The sequence below is a fragment of the Oncorhynchus masou genome, chromosome 27 (assembly GCF_036934945.1).
Source record: "Oncorhynchus masou masou isolate Uvic2021 chromosome 27, UVic_Omas_1.1, whole genome shotgun sequence".
Lineage (NCBI taxonomy): Eukaryota > Metazoa > Chordata > Actinopteri > Salmoniformes > Salmonidae > Oncorhynchus > Oncorhynchus masou.
Window position 1 is genome coordinate 42,979,275 of NC_088238.1, and position 23,125 is coordinate 43,002,399.

A 23,125-nucleotide genomic window follows, 5' to 3' on the forward strand; every position below is an offset into this window, starting at 1 on the left:
CTATGATCGAATTAGATGACCAAGAAGAGGAACGAGTGGAAACAAAGTGGAAACTCTGAAATTGATCTTTTAGTTGTTTTTACTCAATTAATGGACTTACAAAATGTATAATGTTTTTGTTTGCAATGATTACAGTTAATGTTTCTCCACACCTTTCTAGATTGAGCCTTGACATGAATTTGAGAGGAGGAACAACGTACCTGGATGAATCCATTTTTGAGGGGCGGGGGGAAGGGGCAAGAGACAGGCTGACAGACAGGTAGGACCCCTCCCCACTCTCCATTGGCCTTACATGTCCTCCTCTTCTCCCCTCGGATCAGGAAACCCTTATCACAACTGTACGCCACCATTGCTCCAAAACTATAGTTGGTTCCACTCACATACCCCCTCTCGATGCCAGATGGTTTGGAGCACCGCACCGGCACGCAACCCACATCGTACGGCGAGGGCATCCATTTCCCTCCAATCATGCATTTCAGCGTGGCGGTTGCGTTGAGGACGAAACCCTCTTCACATTTGTAGCTGACCTCTGTGTTGCTGGCATACTTGGGTTTATTGGCGGAGTCCAAGATGGCGTGGGGCAGGTCAGTCGGGCGCTGGCAGAAATTGGCAATGCAGTGAGGGTCCTCCTGGCCTTCGGGCGGTGCCCACACTCCCTGGGCGTTGCAGACCACCTTGAAATCAAATCAAATCTTTATTTAATTGCATAACAAAAAGAACAACAAAATGAACGAGGTCCAAACAAATGAGAGGGAAATAAAAGAGATGAATAACCTTAGAATTGTTGCCAGCGGTGTAGCCGTCTGTGCAGAAGTAGTTGGCCGTGTCGCCAAAGAGCTGGTGGCCGGCATGGGCAATGGCGTGGTCTATGGAAGGGGGAGGGCCACAGGATCGGGGGACACACTGAGCGGAGGTAGGACTCCATTGGCCAGTTGACAGGCACTCTCTGGTCTCTGGTCCAATCAGAGTGTATCTGTGGAGACAGAGACAATCAAATATGGATCAGGACAGGAAGTAATAAATCCAACAAAAAATGAAAAGTAAAGATACAAAATGGTATAGCACTACTACCTGTACAACTACATACTGTAACATCTACTTGAACTGTAACTCGCCCTTGGCTCGAATTGCTGGCGCATAGAGCCTGGTAACACTGTGCAACAAAGTGCGACTTGAAAAGGGTGTGGTTAAAATTGAGTCGGGAGAGGGAGCGAGCATGCCACAATTTTTTGGGAAGCCCAATAAATTCTGAGTTCGGGCATATAAAGTTTATATGTGAAAACGATTTCTAAGATGCAATGTACGAGGGAGGGCTATGCTAATAGCCTGAGAGATCAGCCAATTAAAATCAGCGGTTGTTTCGTCCGCTCCTGCCATAGACTTCCACTCAAGTCCCGCTCTGAGGCGCTGTGAAACCAGACGGTTCAACAGGGACGAGATTACTTGAACTGTGACTTTAATGGTGATGATGCTAACACTGAGGTAGTCATGTTCAGCCAGGTCTTACAACACTTGAGAAGTGTTGCCTGGAATATACAAGGCCTCAATTAAGTCAACATACTAACTTGTATCCTAATGGAATATGGTTGACTGTACATTATTTACCCTTCTTTGCAGACGTAGTGCACCTTGTTGCCCAGGGCGTGGTCATCCCCAATAGTCTCGGCGTCTCGGAGGGCAGGAGGGTCTCCACAGTGGATGCTGGCACACAAAGGAGCAGGGCTGCTCCACTCTCCTGACGCCTCACACACCACCTCCTCAGAGCCCTGCAGTCTTAACACATTTTACACAATATATCTATACTCATACACACACACAATCTGTCACACTCGCAACACTTTCAAGCATTATGCGCAGCAACAGTAGTCAGTTGCTTTCTGTCACATATTTACTAGCTACCACTTTCAAACTCATTACATCGAGGGAGGATAGAATGTCTTATTCTTTTCAATGGATAAGGATCTTATCTTTTTATGACACCTTCATGAACCTTTATAAGACCCATAATACCAGGAACTGCTGATCTAGGATCAGTTTCACCTTTTATATTATGATGAATAAGATTATGTGGACAGTTGGAGACCTGATCCTAGATCAGCACTCCCACTCGGAGACGCTATCACTCATGGCACAAAGAGATAATCAGATGTTCAATTTATTCCTGTCTAGAAAAGTTGTAAGAATTGTATTATATATATTTTTTATTGTGAGGTCTTAATGCAAAAAGCTTTACGAGGAGATATTATCTTTTTAAAAGATAAGACCAGAAATGATAACCCAGGACAGACTTCATCCTTACCTGTATCCCTCTGCACAGGTGTAGAGCACTGTGGACAGGTAAGTTGTCCCTTTGAGGGTGACATCTGAATTGTCTACGTGTGGAGGGTCCCCACAGGTGACTCGTTGACAGGCAGGGGGCGCTCTGCTCCACTTCAGACTGCCCTGACACTGCATATCATAGGGGTCACCGGGGACGAACCCCGTAACACAGCTGAAGTGGACCAGAGGGAAATAAATACATTCATAATGGGAGAATACAGGAGACATGGCAATGTCAATAGAGGTTTATTTCAGCAACTATCTATCAGCCTAATGCTCATGGAAATGTGTTTGGTTGTTGATATCTTTACAGTAAGTAACACATACAGTATCTTAATGGGAGAGAGAGAATAGAGAACAGAATATATTACTGCAGCATCATCTCAACAGCACGTCCGTATTGTTGTTTCAGCTAAACGGTCACCTTCGTCAGTATGACACTTGTTGTAAATGGCTGACGGTGGTACCTGAAAGTCACCTTGCTTCCAAACGTGAAGTTGGTCCCCATCATCACAGCGTTCTCTGGGACAGAGGGCCGTCCACAGGAGAGGGCTGGGGAACAAGACAAGACCGCGGGGGCTGATCAGTTCTAGGAATAGTCCATTTACAAAAATAAACTGCTTTTATGGAAATTCTTCGGTAAATAATGTTTCATCATGTTATGTTGTTCTATAGTATAATGTCCTATTAGGTTATGAAACTTTGAACCAAGACTTCAGTTCACCTGCCAGTATCCTCATTTTTCAATGGGGTCTAAGAAACGGTTGATTACTTTTTGACAAACAACTTATATACAGTATGTCATATTTCCCACCTGTTGGAATCAGAGGACACACAGGTACAGTATAACATCCTGGTACTGAAACCCTGGTTCTCTGTATAATATCCATGGTACCCAGTGCCTATGTGGTGTGACCAGGCAGGCCAGACCAGACTTGTCCTATACCGACCTGGTTCCCCTGGCTTTCACAAGACTATGTGACCCAGAGACAGTGTGAGTTAGGGTTAGGCCCAGAGACAGTGTGAGTTAGGGTTAGGCCCAGAGACAGTGTGAGTTAGGGTTAGGCCCAGAGACAGTGTGAGTTAGGGTTAGGCCCAGAGACAGTGTGAGTTAGGGTTAGGCCCAGAGACAGTGTGAGTTAGGGTTAGGCCCAGAAACAGTGTGAGTTAGGGTTAGGCCCAGAGACAGTGTGAGTTAGGGTTAGGCCCAGAAACAGTGTGAGTTAGGGTTAGGCCCAGAGACAGTGTGAGTTAGGGTTAGGCCCAGAAACAGTGTGGATTAGGGTTAGGCCCAGAAACAGTGTGGATTAGGGTTAGATCCAGTGGCCCAGTTCAGAGGCAGATCTGAGATGAACAAAGGATCGATGGGCATAATCAGGATAATTGTGTTATTTATAATGTTGTTGACTAAGTACCTCATTGAATGCAGTGGCTGTACCTTCTGGATATAAGGGTAGTGTTAGATTACTCAAATGGAAATGGACTGTCATGAAACTGGGTATTTCTGGATACATTATCATATTGTACATAATGTTGTATTGAGACAAGGTAGGGTTGGGACAGAAGATAACCCTACCAAGTCCATATTATGGCAAGAACAGCTCAAAGAGAAAAGCAAAGAGAAACAACAGTCCATCATTACATCAGTTAGTCCAGAAAATGTCATAACTTTGACCCAGAGTTACCTCTGCCACAGAGGATAAGTTCATTAGAGTTACCAGCCTCAGAAATTGCAGCCCAAATAAATGCTTCATAGAGTTCCAAGTAACAGACACATCTCAACATCAACTGTTCAGAGGAGCCTGCATGAATCATGCCTTCATGGTTGAATTGCTGCAAAGAAACCACTACTAAAGGACACCAATAAGAAGAAGAGACTTGCTTGGGCCAAGAAACATGCGCAATGCACATTAGACCCTTGAAATCTGTCCTTTGGTCTGATGAGTCCAAATTTTACATTTTTGGTTTCAACCAAAAAGAGATGCAGAGTAGGTGAATCGGTGATCACTACATGTGTGGTTCCCACGTGAAGCATAGAGGAGGAGCGGTGATGGTGTGGGTGTGCTTTGCTGGTAACACTGTCTGTGATTTATTTAGAATTCAAGGCACACTTAACCAGTATGGCTAACACAACATTCTTCAGCGATACGCCAACACACTTGGTTTGCGCTTAGTGGGACTATCCTTTGTTTTTCAACAGGACAATGACCCAGCACACCTCCAGACTGTGTAAGGGCTATTTGACCAATAAGTAGAGTGATGGAGTGCTGCATCAGATGACCTGGCCTCCACAATCACCCGACCTCAACCCTATTGAGATGGTTTGTGAAGGAAAAACAGCCAACAAGTGCTCAGCATATGTGGGAACATATGTGGGAAATCATTCCGGGTCAAGCTGGTTGAGAGAATGCCAAGAGAATTTAAAATATAACATATATTTTGATTTGTTTAACACTTATTTGGTTACTACATGATTCCATATGTGTTATTTCATAGTTTTGATGTCTTCACCATTATTGTACAATGTAGAAAATAGTTTTAAAAAATACAGAAAAATACAGAAAAATCCTTGAATGAGCAGGTGTGTCCAAACTGTTGACTTTTATTGTATGTTGATGTTTTCTGTACCTCTACAATATGGGAAAACACCATTCCAGCTTCCTGTCTCCATGCATTGGACATGCGATGAGCCAATCAGTTCGTAACCCTCCTTGCAGCTGAACACAACCTCACTTCCCATCAAGAAGTTACTGCCGTCCCGGTAACCGAACTCTGGTGCCCCCGGGTTCTCACACTTTACTGGCTCTAGGTTGATAACATAAATACAGAGAAAAAAAACTACAAAGGTTTGGTACTGTAGCTACATACTGCACCTTGAAGCGCCAAAAGATATGAATGAATTCAAAAATGTTGGTAAACTCTAGTTGTTTGATGATAAGGTATGAGAGGCATTGCTATACATTGATAAAGGGTTTTGTAGCTTGTGGTATAACTAAGAAGTGTCATTGCTGAGGCCCTGAGATTTTCCTGACCACAGGACCTGACCGGGGAAAACTTTGGGCTCAGGTGGTATGGTCCGGGCCTGCAGTATGCTACAGTACGTGTGTGTGTTTGTGTGTGTGTTACCTGTGCAGTTCTTCCCGTCTCCGGTGTAGGGGTGGATACAGGTGCAGGTATAAGAGCCGTCTGTGTTCTGACAGCTGGCGTGTTCATCGCAGTCTGAGCCCAAAGCACACTCATCCACATCTGTATGTACACATACCATCATTACACACTGCAGTGGTTGAAAACATGTATTTATTGACATACACTAAATACGGTAGTTAAACAAAACATTAGGAACATCTTTCCATGACATACACTACTATTACAAAGTTTGGGGTCACTTAGAAATGTCCTTGTTTTTGAAAGAAAAGCACATTTTTTGTCCATTAAAATAACATCAAATTGATCAGAAATACAGTGTAGACATGGTTAATGACTATTGTAGCTGGGAATGGCAGATTTATTAAAATACATTTTAACATCTACAAGTACATTAGAGCGCCTAGCTGGAGAAACAGACGCCTCACAAGTCCTCAACTGGCAGCTTCATTAAATAGTACCCGCAAAACACCAGTCTCAAAGTCAAAAGTGAAGAGGCTCTTCAGAGATGCTGCCCTTCTAGGCAGAGTTCCTCCGTCCAGTGTCTGTGTTCTTTTGCCCATCTTAATCCTTTATTCTTATTGGCCAGTCTGAGATATGGCTTTTTCTTTGCAACTCTGCCTAGAAGGCCAGCATCCTGGAGGCGCCTCTTCACTGTTGACGCTGAGACTGGTGTTTTGCGGGTACTATTTAATGAAGCTGCCAGTTGATGACTTGTGAGGCATCTTTTTCTAACACTAGACACTCTAATGTACTTGTCCTCTTGCTTAGTTGTGCACCGGGGCCTCCCACTCCTCTTTCTATTCTGGATAGAGCCAGTTTGCGTTGTTCTGTGAAGGGAGTAGTACACAGAGTTGTACGAGATCTTCAGTTTTTTAGCAATTTCTCACATGGAATAGCCTTCATTTCTCAGAACAAGAATAGACTGATGAGTTTCAGAAGAAAGTTATGTATTTCTAGCCATTTTGAGCCTGTAATCCGACCCACAAATGCTGATGCTCCAGATACTCAACAAGTCTAAAAAGGTCAGTTTTATTGCTTCTTTAATCAGTACAACAGTTTTCAGCTGTGCTAACATAATTGCAAAAGGGTTTTCTAATGATAAATTGGCATTTTAAAATGATACACTTGGATTAGCTAACACAACATGCCATTGGAACACAGGAGTGATGGATGCTAATAATTGGCCTCTACACCTATGTAGATATTCCATTAAAATCTGCTGTTTCCAGCTACAATAGTCATTTACAACATTAGTAATGACTACACTGTATTTCTGATTAATTTGATGTTATTTTAATGGACAAAACATTTGCTTTTTTTTCAAAAACAAGGACATTTTTAAGGGACCCCAAACTTTTGAACGGTAGTGTACACTGACCAGGTGAATCCAGGCTATGAACCCTTATAGAGGTCACTTGTTATATCCACTTCAATCAGTGTAGATGAAGGGGTCGAACACAGGTTAAAGAATCATTCTTAAGCCTTGAGACAACTGAGACATGGAGGGTGAATGGGCAAGACAAAAGATTTCAGTGCCTATGAACGGGGTATGGTAGTAGGTGCCACGTGCAACGGTTTGAGTACGTCAAGAACTGTAACGCTGCTGGGTTTTTCACACTCAACAGTTTCCTGTGTGTATCAAGAATGGTCCACCACCCAAAAAGACAGCCAGTCAACTTGACACAACCGTGGGAAGCGTTGGAGTCAACACAGGTCAGCATCCCTATGGAACTCTTTCGACACCTTGTGGAGTCCAGGCTCCGACAAATTGAGGCTAACGAATTGAGACAGTTCATCATGCATATTCATCCAGTGTCTGAGTTTCAGTCTTACCCAGGCAGGCTGGTGGGTTTCCTCCCCACTTCCCACTGTTGGTACAGAGAACCTTGGCATCCCCCAGCAGGTAGAAGCCAGGGTTACACTGGTACACCACAGTGCTGCCTGCGTGGTGGTCGGAACCCTGGAATAGACCATGCTCCAGGGGCCGAGGGGGACCACACGTCACTCCTATGCAGGTAAACAGGTAAATATACACAGGTTAGGTTTTGTGAATGTGTTCAATGGCTATGTATCTACTATGGTTACTATGGTAACGAAGATGGTAGGTATTAACCCATATGTCACTCCTATAGATAGACAGTACACAGGTCATGATTTTATGATTTTTATTAGGATCCCCATTAGCCGACACCAATGGCGACAGCTAGTCTTCCTGGGGTCCGACACATAACGAGAAAGACATTACAGACAAAAAGACTTTACAGTTTACATACATTTAAAACATGAACACAGACATTACAGACACATATATATCAAATAAAAACAACTACAACTAAAGACACACAAATGAACACAAATGAAAACATAAACAATAGAACTAAAGAATAATAATGTGTGTGTGTGTGTGTGTGTGTGTGTGTGTGTGTGTGTGTGTGTGTGTGTGTGTGTGTGTGTGTGTGTGTGTGTGTGTGTGTGTGTGTGTGTGTGTGTGTGTGTGTGTGTGTGTGTGTGTGTGTGTGTGTGTGTGTGCATCTATCAGTTACACATACATGTAAGAGGCATTGCGCCGTGAGGTGTTGCTTTATTTTTTATTTATTTTAAACAAGATTTTCTGTTCACTGGTGCTATATGAAATGGAAGGGAGTTCAATGCAATCATGGCTCTATATAATACTGTAAGCTTTCTTGAATTTGTTCTGGACCTGGGGACTGTGAAGAGACCCCTGGTGGCATGTCTGGTGGGGTAAGTATGTCTGTCAGAGCGATATGTAAGTTGATTATACAGACAATTTGGACATTTTAAACACGTTAATATTTCCCACCAACAACAAAAAAACAATTTATGCAGTCAATCTCTCTTCTACTTTGAGCTAAGAGAGACTGACATGCACACGGTTGACATTAGCCATCTGTGTACATTGAAGGGAAAGATGTGCTGTTCTGGGCCAGCTGCAGATTTTCTAGGTCTTTCTTTGCAACACTTTACTATATCACCGGGCAGTAGTCAAGAATAGATAAAAACTAAAGCCTGCAGGACTTGTTTGTTCGATTATGGTGTAAAGAAAGCTGAGCATCTCTTTATCACAAACAGACCTCTCCGCATCTTTACAATAATTGAATCAATATGCTTTGGCCATGATCATTTACTGTCTAAGGTGACACCAAGAATATTAATTTCCTCTACTTGCTCAACAGACACACCATTCTTTACCAGATTCAGCTGAAGTCTCGAACTTAGGGATTGATATGTGCCAAATACAATGCTCTTAGTTTTAGAGATGTTCAGGACTAGCTTATTACTGGCCACCCATTCCAAAACAGACTGCAACTCTTTGTTTAGGGTCTATGGACAGATACAGTATCTCTCAGCCCATGATATGGTAGAAGATGTAAAGCCACAACATATAATTTTTTTTTCCACTAACAGATTATGGTCAATAACATCAAAGGCTGCACTACAGTCTAACAATACAGCTCCCACAATCTTCTAATCATCCATTTCTTTTAGCCAATCATCAGTTATTTGTGTCACACAGTGCATGTTGAGTGCCCTTCTCTATAAGAATGCTGAAAGTCTGGTGTTACATTGTTCCAAGAAAAAAAGCATTGTATCTGGTCAAACACCATTTATTCCCCCAACGGTTTGCTAAGAGCCGGCAGCTGATTGGTCGGCTGTTAGAACCAGTAAAGGGTGCTTTACCATTCTTGGGTAGAGGCATGACTTTAGCTTCCCTCCAGGTCTGAGGACAAACAATTTTGCCGAGGCTCAGATTAAAGATATGACAAACAGGTGTGGCAACATAGTCTGCTTCCATCCTCAGTAGCTTCCTATCTCATTTGTCAACACCAGGTGGTTTCTCATTATCGATGGACAACAATAATTTGTCAGCCTCTTTGACACTAACTTTATAGAATTCAAAAATGACAATGTTTTTCTTTCATTATTGGGCATTTTATACATTAATATGATGGCTCACCGTTTGTTGTTTGGCGTTTCATGTCTGAGTTTGCCCACGTTGCCATTGAAATATTCATTTAAATAATTGCCAGATAGGCTCAATGGTTTTGGTGTGTGAATGCTTTCTGATGGTTATCCTCTACTACTGAGATCATGCTTATGTATTTAGCTGACTCAAATGCAAACTCTGCGTTCTAATGCTTCTGTCTCTGTGTGTGTATGCATGTGTGTGCTTGCCTGCGTAAGTGCATGTACGCACGCATGCGCGCGCGTGTGTCGAGGTGCATGGATGCATGTATGTGTGAATATATTGTTCGGGTCTGTGTATGTCTAACTAATGGTCCCTCACGTTCACAGCGGGGCAGGGCGTGACTCCACTCTCCCTTGTTCTGACACTGAAGCAGCGGCTCCCCCACCAGGTAGAAGCCGGGATCACAGAACAGCTGCGTCTGAGAGCCAGGGCTGACAGCTGGACTGGACGCACGCAGGTGAGGCACAGCATTCTCTAGCAGGGGGCAGTCTGACACACAAACAAACGCAATTGAGGAGGAGAACGGAGAGGGTTAACGTTTCCTCTAGACACGTGTTTATCCCCCTAATGGTTAAGGTTAGGACTTTGCCAGAGTAAGCTGATCCTAGATCTGTCCCTCACCAGCACAGAATATGCAGTCGGGGTTGGTCTTGACTCTCCCCACCACTCCATTGAGGAAGTCCGGCCACGCCAGGACGTTGCCTCTGATGTTGTTCCCCGGGCAGGTGTTGGCTAGTATTTTGATCTATGGACCCAAGAGAAATATGGAGGTGACTTTATGCGACAGGCTTGTTTTATATGTTACACAGACATTTCAAACATTTGCCACCCAGAGATGCTAGTTTATGTACTGTAGTTAGTTATGTAGCCTGGACAACAGTCTTCTTCTGCTTGAGACTATTTTGTGTGTCAAACACAGTTAGCGTGGCAATGAAAAACAAGTTGTTCTAAAGCAGAAACAGACTTCGTAACTAAGCTGGTCATTTAGATAGTGATATACTAGCTACAGTTCTAATATGTGAGTCTGTAGTTCAGGTTGTAGAGCAGTAGCTAGGACAGTTGGATTTGTGCGTCAGTGGGATTTACTTGCTGTGGGTCGAGAACCCGGTCCCAGATGTGGAGCTGGCTGAGGGACCCGACGAAGGACTCCACGGGGTTGAAGCCCTCGCCCCTCTGGTCCTGGTCCTGGCCCAGAACCAACGCCCCTCCACCTGGAGGGTAGAGGTCAAGGGTCAAAGGTTAACCACCTCTCTTGCTTTCTTCGGGTTCTGTGAAATGTGCCTTGGAAACCTAACCTCACTGCTATTATTTCATTAAGACCTGCAAAATAGCATCATTCTACTTTTTGATATGCTAAACTGTGCCCCACTTAGAAACTGTAAGCAGGCTACCAGGACATAAGGACACAATCAGCGGACACAAGATCAGGCGAAGGCACTACTGAAAATAGCACTACACCTGGGATGGTTAGCTGTGGTGCTATGATGATATATAGATTGACAATGAACTGCTACTTTATTTTAGCGCTACACTTGGGATGTAGGAAACGACATTATATGCATGGAACTATGACTACGGTGCACCATGACACTACGACACTAAGACCACAGCTATGAGCAGGCTGAGGATAACACTACACCTGGGATGGTGGTGCCCACTGACAGGCCTTTCCCTCCGTCCGAGGGGTTGCCATTGATATAGACCCTCCAGTCCCCGTCCCAGCTACGCCATGACACGCCGATGTGGTGCCACTGACCCGTGTTGACCGCCGGGCAGTCTGTGATCCGCTCCTTACCGTTGACGTACAGGACCCACCTGGGGAAAAGGGAGGGGGAGAGAGAGAGAGAGAGAGAGAGGTGGAGGCAGGTGGAGGCAGCAGAGAAAAGACAGAAAATAATGTTGTTTCGTATTGTGTTTTGTGAGGACCCCGAGAATAGTATAGCTGTGGCTAGTGTCTTGTGACAGCCGTACCATTTATGGGAAAGGGAGAGTTGTGTGTGTGTCTGTGTGGGTGTGTATGTGTCTGTGTGTGTGCGTGCGTGGCAGCACTGACCCGTTGTAGTCTATGAGCAGGAAGGCGTTGTCACTTCCCTCCACGGCGTAGGATATGGGCGTGCCGTAGTTGGTGGTGTCCGAAGACCTCATCCAGAAAGTACACGTGATCTCCGTCAGTGCCGGCATCATGCCGTCCATCATCACGTAACCATGGATACCTGACACCTCGAAGTCCAGGTTGAAGGATGGCGACATCTCTGAAGGAGAGAAAATGTTAAGGCCGGAAATGAAGATTATTACGAAAAAGGTTTTATAAGTAAATAAATAGAGCAGTTTCTGAGTCATTAAGGTTAGATGGAGAGAAAAATGGTGAGAGAGAGAGAAATGGTTGACTACGAAAATGGATTTTGAAGTTGATATTGATCCATTTACCGTTCTCCTTTCTGAAAACAGGAAAGCTCTCATTATGATAGCCCTGTGTGAAACTAAATAGTGGTTTCAAGAAGTGTACCTCTAAAATAGCACCCTGTTCCCTACATAGTACACTATGAAGACTAAAGAATAGGGTGCCATTTCTTTACTTCCATAAATGTTCTTCTTTGAGACTGTGGTAAAATCGCAATAAACACAAACTCCTCCTCCCTCTCTCTCTCTCTCTCTCTCTCTCTCTCTCTCTCTCTCTCTCTCTCTCTCTCTCTCCGTCTCTCTCCCTCTCTCTCTCTCTCTCTCTCTCCGTCTCTTTCCCTCTCTCCCTCTCTCTCTCTCTCTCTCTCTCTCTCTCTCTCTCTCTCTCTCTCTCTCTCTCTCTCTCTATGGCATCTATACCTGTCTCACACCTGGTTCCGTTGAACCCAGGAGGGCAGCGGCAGGTGTAGAAGCCCAGTCCGTCCACACATGTGGCCCCGTTGATACAGGGGTTAGCTTGACACTCATCCACATCTACCTGACACAGCCTGCCCCGGTAGCCCTCCACACACTGGCACCTGGACACAGAAAGAGACCGGTACGTCATATATATACCTGTGCAATGCGATATTTACCCAATTTCATCGTCATGTGTCATATTTGATTAAAACAATTCTGGATGCTGTTCCTTGCACGCTAGCCTTCACTCTCTTTCACTATTAAAAGCTCAACAAATTGTCTAGATTTAAATATTTGTTTATCCAAAAAAACATCAACATGCAGATGAGTATGTTGGTAGGTGAAGTAAGATATGGCAACTTGGTTGACAGCAGTCAGTCAGGGTTTTTATTACCTGAAGTTGTTGACGGCATCCCGACATGTCCCTCCGTTCTGACAGGGGGCGCTGTTACACTCGTCCACGTTGACCTCACAGCGGTCCCCAGAGTAGCCTGGGAGGCAGGTGCAGGAGTACCCCCCCTCCAGGTCGTCACACACACCCCCGTTCAGACACGGGCTGGACTGACACTCGTCTATCTCCAGCTCACAATGAGAACCTAGAAGATGATCATGTTGTTGGATTCAATTGCATTGTCGGCATTGAACATTTGCTGCATAAACTGTAGCTGGCTTTTCATTGATGTTGCAAACAAATGTGGTTTTGCCTTTGCTGTAGTTGCATGAAATGTGGCCGTTGATCATTCTGAATGAAGGTAACTGAAGTGCCCCAAGGGGTCTGGTAAAGAGGTAGAGGGATCCCACCTGTGAAGCCATCAGCACAGCTGCAGGTGTACTGGTTGACCTCGTCCACACACACTCCTTCATTCAAACAGGGGGAGGAGCTACACTCGTTCACCTCCGCCTCACACAGAGAACCTAGGACAGAGAAACGACATTAGCTAAAAGAAACGACAGTCCGTCATCAGGTCGTTTACAAATGACCAGCACTAAATGCCTAGGTGACAGTCTGCTCCTGCCTTAGCCAAGTCCTATGTCGTAGTCATGTTTGGCAAGGACTGATAGGACTGACGTTTCTACAGAAAACAGACGGGTACCCAGGCTACTAAATGTCGAGGAGAGACAAGAGAATTAAAAGGGAATGAAGTGGAAGGGAGTGGAAACTGGGTACCAGACATTCATGATGTTCCCATACCTACAAATCCTGGTCTGCACTGGCAGAGGAAGTCTCCCATGCCGTCCTTACACAGACCCCCATTCTGACACGGTGCCGAGTCACACTCGTCTATGTCACTCTCACACTTCGCCCCTGCAGGTAGAAATTCATTTTCACAGCCTTATGACGAGACAACTGGCATTTTGGCCCTAACTTTGTATTGCTCTGACGAACGTTGTTTTGACCGAAAGCGTACACACGACTAGAAGTTTGCATAGAGGACGAATGCATCCATGGGTATAGTTTACCTGTGAAACCAGGTAGACAGGTGCAGATGTAACCCGCCCCCACCTCCTCACACGTCCCCCTGTTCTGACACGGGTTCAAGAAACACTCATGGAAGACCTGGGAAGAGGAACAGTAATGTGGTTAGGAGTCATGTTTATGAATATGGAGTGTGAGAATTTCAGGACTAGGAGAGAAATGTATTCGTACACTCCATAGTCAATAACCATGACCCGACCTGGGTTCAAATACTTGAAGAAACATATGAAATACTTTGAGCATTTGCTTGAGTCTGCCTGGAGTGCAACAGGTGGGTGGGGTTTTCAGTTTAGGGTCCTTTCCGTTGGTTTATTAAGGCAAGCTCAAAGGCTGCCACTGCATTTTGACCAATCTGATCAGATCTCTTGCCAATGATTGGGCAGAAAGATCCGATTTGGGCTGCCTGTGTAAACGCAGCCAAACAGGCACAGAAAGTATTTCAAATATTTGAAACTCAGGTCAGATCATAACTCATAACCATAGTGCAGTCAAGTCAACCTATCTGCTGTAAACCCCTTAAGGAGTCTCTTGAGGACATGGGTCAGTCAGTCTCACCTGGCTACTAGCCTGATAGCCCTGTGAAACCACCACCTCTGGGGCTGATGTCACACTCTCCTCCTTAGGCAGGAAACTAGAGCCAAAACCTGATGGAGAGATGGAGGGAGAGAGGGAGGGAGAGGGAGTGAGAGGGGAGAAAGAAGAGGGGGAGGGAGGGAAGGAGGGATGAAGGGGGAAAAGGAAGGGAGGAAGGAAAGGAGTAAGGGGAGAGAGAGAGAGAGAAAGAAAGAAAGAAAGAAAAGTGAAAGAGAGAGAGAGAGAGAAAAAAAAGATAGAGAATCAGAGAAGAAAGGAGAGAGAGAGTTTCCACTCGCCACCAAACTGGCAGACACTAACAAAGCTCATTTAGTCTGGTTGGCCACATCTACCAGCCACCGTTTGTTCGCACCCTTAAGGCTTTTAATTCCTCGGTTATTTCCATTCAGTAGTCACATGACGAAATCATTTCCATTCTTTCCTGATCCTTTTTGCAAACCCTTTTCCATTCAGTGGCTCAGTCTCAAACAATGATGTATGTCTATGGTCTTAAATTATACCCTGGTACCCATCCAGTGTCATTTTGACCAAAGCCATGTGTCAGTAGTCCTATGGGGGAACACTATAGGGAAACAGGGTGTCATGAAGTACACTATAGTTCAGTTCATACTTTATTGGAAATTATTTGGCTGCATATATAAGAAACAGGGTGTGATTTAGTGCACTACATAGGGAATAGTGTGTCATTTTGTGCACTACATAAGGAATAGTGTGTGATTTTGTGCACAACATAGGGAATAGTGTGTGATTTTGTGCACTATATGGGGAATATTGTGGGATTTGAGACTTAGGCAGTGTAGTGTAACAGTAACTCACTGGAGCAGTGCTGTATGGCGGTGGCCCCGGTGACTGTTGTGGTGCCGTAGAATGGGCAGGAGAGGCAATAGGAGCGGCCGTGGTCTGGCTGGTAGTAGTCTCTGGGACAGGGGTAGCAGGGGACCAGCCCTGTGCGAGAGAAATGACCTGCCAAACATGGAACTGGAAGAGGAGAGGGAGGGAGGGAGGGAGGGAGGGAGGGAGGGAGGGAGGGATGGAGGGAGGGAGGGAGGGAGGGAGGGATGGAGGGAGGGAGGGCTAGTGTCACTAATGAAAGTATGGAAGTAAGCACAGTAATCACATTTTTATGCTCGGTCGGTGAGTTCAGTCTGAATGTAAATGCAGTCATGTCTGTGTTTCCCCTCCCCTCTGACTCTCTCTCTCTCTCTCTCGCTCTCTCTATCTCCCTCCCTCCCTCCCTCCCTCCCTCCCTCCCTCCCTCCCTCCCCCCCTCCCTCCCTCCCTCGCTTTCTCTCCTCCCTCCCTACATCGCTCCTTCACTCCTTCCCCCTCCCTCCCTCTTTCTCTCCTCCCTCCCTACATCACTTCTTCCCTACTTCCCCCTCCCTCCCTCCCTCCCTCTCTCTCTCCTCCCTCCCTACATTACCCCTCCCTCCCTCCCTCCCACTCACCTCCACACTCAGCCATCTCCCTTGCCCCGCTGGTGACGGTGGAGGTCTCATCCGGACAGACCAGACACTCTCTGGATCCCAACCCAGGCTGGTAGTACCCCAGGGGGCACGACTCGCACGTCTCCAGCCCGTTCACAGAGTAACCTCCAGGCTTGCACTGCTCTGAAACACACCCATGGAAACACATACAATATAACATATACTCATAATGAGATTATTGAGTTTATAACCTTCAATATTATTTAGTAGTAACACCACCTGGTGTTATTACATTCATGAGGAATAGAGTTGACGATACAGTATTTTAGGACCAGGAGTTTTCCTGGTCAGACCCAGCTAGTTACTGGGACCAGCAGTCTTCTTGGTCAGAGAAAACTAGTTACAGGGACCCAGAGTTTTACTGGGCAGAGCCAACTAGTTACTAGGGCCCAGAGTTTTTCTGGTCAGATCCAACTAGTCACTGGGAACAGAGGTTGTCCTGGTCAGATCCAGCTAGTTACTGGGACCAGGAGTTGTCTGGTTCAGATCCAACTAGTTACCGGGACCCAGAGTTTTTCTGGTCAGTTCACATGGCACTATGTACAGTATTACCAATGTATGAGTCCACCTGAGTACCTTGTCCGTGTGTTTAACCTTGTCCGTGTGTTTAACCTTGTCCGTGTGTTTAACCTTGTCCGTGTGTTAAACCTTGTCCAGGGGATAGTGTTTTACCTTTGCACTCGTCCTGGTTGCGTGCGTGGAGGTAGGCAGTGGAGGATCCATCGGGACAGGTCTTACACTCCATCTGACCCTCTTGATCCTGGTAGGAACCCAGCCAGCAACTCTCACACTCTGCGTACTCCAGGGAGTAGTAGGTCCCCACTGGACACTGGACTAGAACACACAACAACACACATTATAACCACACATATTAACACATTACCACATATAACCACACACAACCAGAGGATAGTTAGTAGGTCCCTACCGGACACTGGACTGGGACATCCAGCAACACATAGGACAGTGTAAGGCCAAACTTTCATTCATTCATCCATCCATTCATTCATTTGTTCATTTGTACAATGTGAACCTGGTGACCATACTGCGTAGACATACTGCACGGTGTGTATCCCACGGCCCACTACTCACCACACATCCTCCCCTTCAGTACAGACCCAGGTCGACAGAACAGAGAGGCCCTCTTGCTCTCCAGGGACTTGGGGTCAGCCACCACGATCATCTCAGACGACACGTGATAGGATGACAGCGGCTGCTTGGCCAGCGTCCGCTTCAAGCGATTGGTCAGCTGCTCCAGGATCCGCAGCAGGCGCTTCTGATTGGCTACCTCCACTGAGTCGTTTCGGGATGAGGGCTGCGGGATGCTTGCTGGGAGAATGGACGCAGCTCAAAGGACGGGACTCGAAACAACAACACAAACAGATCCAAGTGCACAAGTTCATTTTGTTTATGTTGACCGTGCCACCAGCCTACCTGTGATGTTGAAGAATATCTGTATCTTGTGGTCTCTGGTGGTGATCTTACGGTGCCTTTTGCTGCGGTAGTGGGAGGTTCCCGTCCTGGCACTACCACCCTGCTGCTTGGGGGTTCGTGGGCTGTCCGTAGCGATGCCCGAGTCGAAGTAGGCATAGTCCTGACCGCTCTGGGGTCCCAAGTTACTGCTCCATCCTCCTGGGCCTTGGAGAAGGAGAGGGAGAGGGGCGGGAGAGGGGAGGGGAGGGAGAGGAGAGGGAAGGAGAGGGAAGGAGAGGGAGGTGGAGAGGGGAGGGAGAGGAGAGGGAAGGGAGAGGGAAGGGGGAGGGAGAGGGGAGAGGGAAGGAGATGGAGATGGAGAGGGGGGGGGAGGGGGAGGGAGAGCGGAGGGAAAGGAGAGGGAATGGGAGGGAGAGGAGAGGGAAGGGGAGGGAGATGGAGGAGAGGGAAGGGGAGGGAGATGGAGGAGAGGGAAGGGGAGGGAGATGGAGAGGGGCGGGAGAGGGGAGGGAGAGGGAAGGGAAGGGGAGGGAGAAGAGAGGGAAAGAGAGGGAGATGGAGAGGGGAGGGAGAGGGGAGGGAAGGGGAGGGAGATGGAGAGGGGCGGGAGAGGGGAGGGAGAGAGAAGGGAAGGGGAGGGAGAAAAGAGGGAAGGAGAGGGAGATGGAGAGGGGCGGGAGAGGGGAGGGAGAGGAGAGGGGAAGGAAGGGAGAGGGAAGGGAAGGGGAGGGAGAAGAGAGGGAAGGAGAGGGAGGTGGAGAGGGGAGGGAGAGGGGAGGGAGAGGAGAGGGGAAGGAAGGGAGAGGGGGTTATGAGGGGTTATGAAGAGCAATGGTTAGGAAATACTGTACATACATCTCAAGGCCCTACTGCTTGTACAGTACATCCTTATAGTTGGGACAATTCCTTTTTACAGATCTAACCAGGGAAGAAACCTATAACAAGGTCACATGATCACATTGTTAGGTGGTCAGGGTAAACTCCTGGTCCAATAGCATATGAAGGTCTTACCGATGGCGAATCCATTCTCATAGTCGTAGTTGTACTCCAGACAGTGGCCTTGGGATATCACCTCTAACTTGCAGGCAACATCATCGCGACTGCAGATGGTCGGCAGCTATGGATACAATTGCGAGAGAAATGAAACATATACAGTGTGTGTGTGTGTGCGTGTTTGCGAGTGTGCGTGTGTGAGTGTGTGCTTGTGTGCGTGTGCACGTGTGCGTGTGTGTGTGTGCGTGTGCGTGTGTGTGTGTGTGTACTCCTGTGTTCTCACCATGTCTCCTAGTTTAGTGTTGAACTCCCCAGTGAAGAACTTGACCAGATCCAGGTCATCACAGCGAGAGGCTTCAAACAGCATCTCAAAGGGCTTGAAGCCGTGGTTGGCAATACGGTTCACTGAGAGTACGGACAGGACACGCGCACGCGCACCCACACACACACACGCACACACACACACACACACACACACACACACACACACACACACACACACACACACACACACACACACACACACACACACACACACACACACACACACACACACACACACACACACACAGTCAGAATTTCAATCATGTGTAGTCTGTATGCACACATAATACTGTAACTGTAACATAAGAGGAGAAAAGAGAAGATGGGACAAAAGATGAAAAGAAAATGGATGAAATCTCTGTATCCCAAATGGAACCTATACCCAGATCTCAAAGACCAGAGCCCAAAGACCAGAGCCCAAAGGCCTTAGACCAGAGACAAAAGGCCTTAGACCAGAGACAAGAGCCCAAAGACCAGAGACAAGAGCCCAAAGACCAAAGACCAGAGCCCAAAGACCAGAGACAAGAGCCCAAAGACCAAAGACCAGAGCCCAAAGACCAGAGCCCGAAGACCAGAGCCCAAAGACCAGAGCCCAAAGACCAGAGACAAGAGCCCAAAGACCATAGACAAGAGCCCAAAGACCAGAGCCCAAAGTAGTACACTACTGTATATGGTGAATAGGGTTCCATTTGGGATGCACCTATGACTAAGGTCACTCACAGGAGCAGTCGGGTCTATCGGGCGAGTGTGGCGGCTCCCACACTCCGTTGTTGGCACAGAAGTAGCTGTGGACAGTCTGCCGTGTGAAGCTGTATCCAGCGTTACAGTACAGAGTACAGTTGACCCCGTCCTCTTCATCAGAACAGGCAAACCCCCCGTTCACTGGCGCAAATGGTTGCTCACAAGTAGACCCTGGGACATAAGAAAAGACACACAGGGTTTTATGGGTAGTATAGTTATGGGGCTGGCTTAATTATATTCAATTAAAAAAAAAAAGCAAGAATGAACTTCTATTTGTTGCATGGGCACCCTGTCTCTACATTGATGAGTCATGTGGTACAATAATAAGTGAGGAAGAACTGTGGATAGCAAAGGAGCAGTACAGTACCAAACAAGTGATTTGAGATCTATCCCTAATCTCCAAATTAAACATTGTGTTACAAAATGAATGTGACATAAACATGATTATTTAAATAACCCTTTAATTCCCTCAAGAAGTCCAGAATTTCAGTAAAAGATTCAGTAAAAGATACAGATACAGTAAAGATACAGTGAACTCTAGTAAACTCTACTTCCTGTTACCTTGTACAGTGATGGTGAGGTCACAGGTGCGATTGTTGCCTGCCTGGTCTGCAGCTGTGTAGCTCACCACCGTCTCTCCCACAGAGAAGAGAGAGCCGGGTGTGTGGGTGGTGGACACACTCAGACGCCCACCTGGGAATGGTACACAACACAATAACCACAATAACCAACACGTACATATTGTACAGAAGCCAAAATGATATTACAGACCTGTCTATGTGCCAGTTGCTAGATACATCTTTGGACTCATAAATTCAAAAAATGAATGTATAAATGCCTCATGAGCTTAGTTCAACTTTCGTACCCCATCAGAACCCAAAATATACGCTTTTGTACTCTTTTGTAAACAAAGTAAATGTAAACAAACACTATATAGCCTCAAAACATGGTTAAAACTCAAATTTAGATATCATGGATGGTCGATCCTTGCATCCATCGCTCTGTCTACTATATGAATTTGAGAGTGGTTTCATTTCTCCAGCGTCATCCCTAAGGTTTTTGACAAAACGGACGGGGATAATTATTAGTTATTGTTTCAAATCCTGCAAACAGTGTACTTTCTTATAATTTCTTATCATTTTCTCGGTTGAATGCAACCTTCCCACAATCAAGCCCAAAATTATTATCATTATTCTGAGTTACTGATTAGCAGTGTTCAAGGTCTATACAGTACATTTCCCCAAAAGTGAATTGCACTTCTGGAACAGGCCATCAGAGGGCAGTGTTGGGTTGCCAGATAGTGTATACATAGCAGAATGAGTAACTGTGGGATGAAGTTTCCCCTAAGTACAGATCTAGGATCAGCTTCCCCCCAATCATAACCTTAACCATCAGTGAGGAAAATGTCATACTGACCCAAGATCAACGTCTAGAGGCAACGTCACCCTACTTAGTCAGTCTAGTCCTGGTAAACCAGAGAAGTTATAATAAAGCAGGGCATGTTGACACATGAAAACGTCTGGCTGGTGTCTCTCTGGGCATCACATGGCACCAGAATAATAATCATCATCTGGGCAGTCTGGGGGTAATTGCTACCAGCTGGAGGGATGGATAGGTTGGCGAGATAAAGAGAAGAGAGAGAGTTGGAAAGAGGGAGAGAGATAAAGAGAAGAGAGAGAGTTGGAAAGAGGGAGAGAGATAAAGAGAAGAGAGAGAGTTGGAAAGAGGGAGAGAGATAAAGAGAGAGGGAGAGAGAGAGAGAGAGAGAGAGAGAGAGAGAGAGAGAGAGAGAGAGAGAGAAGAGGGATCTCCACAAGCTGACCTATCATATTCCTCTCCCATGGACACACACACCGCTTTGAACACTGTATTTGAATCCACCAATCAAATCTACAAAAAAAGCATCCAAACATTTCAAGTGCATCGCACTCGAGGGTACAGAGAGCACCTCCTTCCCCAAACAGCTAGGCTGCCCATGACTGCTGAAACAGAGCAGTACCTAGCCAATTGCTTTGCCCTAGTTGTTGTCAGGCCCGCAATCTGGAGGCCACGCACTGCAAGCATGTGTACGTGGCCGAGACTACCAAATATCAGCCCCACCAGCTTGCACCTCCACCCCGAGGCTGTCCGAGGGCGGCCCCGAGGGGCTGGTATTTAAGCAGCTTCGCTGCAAAGGCCTGCTCCATGTGGACGTCCAATGAGCAGCCCACTTCCAAAATGAGCACCTCCCCCTGGCCTCCCCCCACAACAACAATATTTGGTGTATTTATCTGAACTATAATGCATAACATGTGTCACACACACACACACACACACACACACACACACACACACACACACACACACACACACACACACACACACACACACACACACACACACACACACACACACACACACACACACACACAGAGACAGTAGAGAAGAGAGACATTCTCTGGCTGAAGGCTGACAAGTCTGGCTGAGTGGTGTCCTGGCCGTGTCTCCCCAGCCAGCCAGTCTCTAATTAAATAGAACCCAGGCAGCACCAGGGACGTGTGTGTGAAGCGGGGGGCTGGGGGAGTGTTGGGAATCAGGGCGTGGGCCTGATGGAAAAACAAAACATGCTGACGTTGGATCAACGTCTCAGTGACGTCGTCGCGCCACCTCAGCTGAAAACCACCATGTGGTTACTTCTGTTTGTTGAAGGCATATCATGTGTGGACCTTGGCAGGAAGGTTAGTGTGTGTGTGTGTGTGGGTACTGTATGTGTCTGAGTATAAGTCTGAGTATGTGTGTGCGTTCATGCGTGTATATACTACGTGTCTACGCGCACGTGTGTGTGTGTGTGTATCTGTCTGTGTGTCTGTGTGTGTAAGCTCCCAGCATGACAGTGATATAATGAGAGTGATATACAGATATACAGAGAGTCATGGTGTAGTGATGGTGTAGTACCTGTTCACAGGGCTGATGTTTGGGGAAGTTCTGTCTGTCTGTGAGCTAGCCAGGAGGAGATGTCCACAATGATGTGTGAGTGTGTGTGGGTGTTCTCTATGATGCCGTGGCCTTGCTCGACGAACACCTCATTCCAAATTCATAGGTATTAATATGGAGCTGGTCCCCCCTTTTGCTGCTATAACAGCCTCCACTCTTCTGGGAAGGCTTTCCAATAGATGTTGGAACATTGCTGCGGGGACTTGCTTCTATTCAGCCACAAGAGCATTAGTGAGATTGGGCACTGGTTTTGGGCGATTAGGCCTGTCTCGCAATTCATCCCAAATGTGTTCAATTGAGGTCTGGGCTCTGTGCAGGCCAGTCAAGTTCTTCCACATCGATCTCGACAAACCATTTCTGTATGGACATTGTCATACTGAAACAAGAAAGGGCCTTGCCTAACCCGAACCATGAAAAACAGCCCCAGACCATTATTCCCCCTCCACCAAACTTTACAGTTGGCACTATGCATTGGGGCAGGTAGCATCCGCCAAACCCAGATTCATCCATTGGACTGTCAGATGGTGATGTGTGATTCATCGCTACACAGAACGTATTTCCATTACTCCAATGGCGGAACATTTACACCACTCCAGCTGACGATTGGCATTGCGCATGGTGACCTTAGGCTTGTGTGCGGCTGCTGGCCATGGAAACCCATTTCATGAAGCTCCCGACGAACAGTTCTTGTGCTGAGTGTTGCAACCGAGGGCAGACATTTTTTTACGTGCGTTGTGCTTCAGCCCTCTGCAGTCCCGTTCCGTGAGCTTGTGTGGCCGATCACTTCGC

The 23,125-nt window shown here is 46.5% G+C and overlaps 1 protein-coding gene across 4 annotated transcripts in view; it reads right to left on the reverse strand.

Moving 5' to 3' along the window:
• The window catches only part of svep1 (sushi, von Willebrand factor type A, EGF and pentraxin domain containing 1), a 144,971-nt gene that overhangs the window by 26,154 nt on the left and 95,692 nt on the right, over positions 1–23,125 (reverse strand). For 2 of the 4 annotated variants that reach the window (XM_064940346.1, XM_064940344.1), the window contains exons 11-38: positions 19,925–20,056; positions 19,343–19,534; positions 18,582–18,703; positions 18,317–18,422; positions 17,306–17,509; positions 16,964–17,200; positions 16,544–16,705; positions 15,833–15,994; positions 15,201–15,362; positions 14,346–14,434; positions 13,775–13,871; positions 13,506–13,619; positions 13,115–13,228; positions 12,708–12,909; positions 12,275–12,432; positions 11,508–11,706; positions 11,094–11,269; positions 10,541–10,665; positions 10,076–10,199; positions 9,773–9,943; positions 7,300–7,473; positions 5,446–5,565; positions 4,948–5,157; positions 2,787–2,871; positions 2,300–2,491; positions 1,606–1,773; positions 775–973; positions 201–674 (exon numbers count right to left, since the gene is read on the reverse strand). In XM_064940346.1, coding sequence (XP_064796418.1) covers positions 201–674; positions 775–973; positions 1,606–1,773; positions 2,300–2,491; positions 2,787–2,871; positions 4,948–5,157; positions 5,446–5,565; positions 7,300–7,473; positions 9,773–9,943; positions 10,076–10,199; positions 10,541–10,665; positions 11,094–11,269; positions 11,508–11,706; positions 12,275–12,432; positions 12,708–12,909; positions 13,115–13,228; positions 13,506–13,619; positions 13,775–13,871; positions 14,346–14,434; positions 15,201–15,362; positions 15,833–15,994; positions 16,544–16,705; positions 16,964–17,200; positions 17,306–17,509; positions 18,317–18,422; positions 18,582–18,703; positions 19,343–19,534; positions 19,925–20,056 — 4,670 coding nt within the window. The remainder of the gene's footprint in view (positions 1–200; positions 675–774; positions 974–1,605; positions 1,774–2,299; positions 2,492–2,786; positions 2,872–4,947; positions 5,158–5,445; positions 5,566–7,299; positions 7,474–9,772; positions 9,944–10,075; positions 10,200–10,540; positions 10,666–11,093; positions 11,270–11,507; positions 11,707–12,274; positions 12,433–12,707; positions 12,910–13,114; positions 13,229–13,505; positions 13,620–13,774; positions 13,872–14,345; positions 14,435–15,200; positions 15,363–15,832; positions 15,995–16,543; positions 16,706–16,963; positions 17,201–17,305; positions 17,510–18,316; positions 18,423–18,581; positions 18,704–19,342; positions 19,535–19,924; positions 20,057–23,125) is intronic. The other 2 variants (XM_064940345.1, XM_064940347.1) reach the window with 2 other exon arrangements.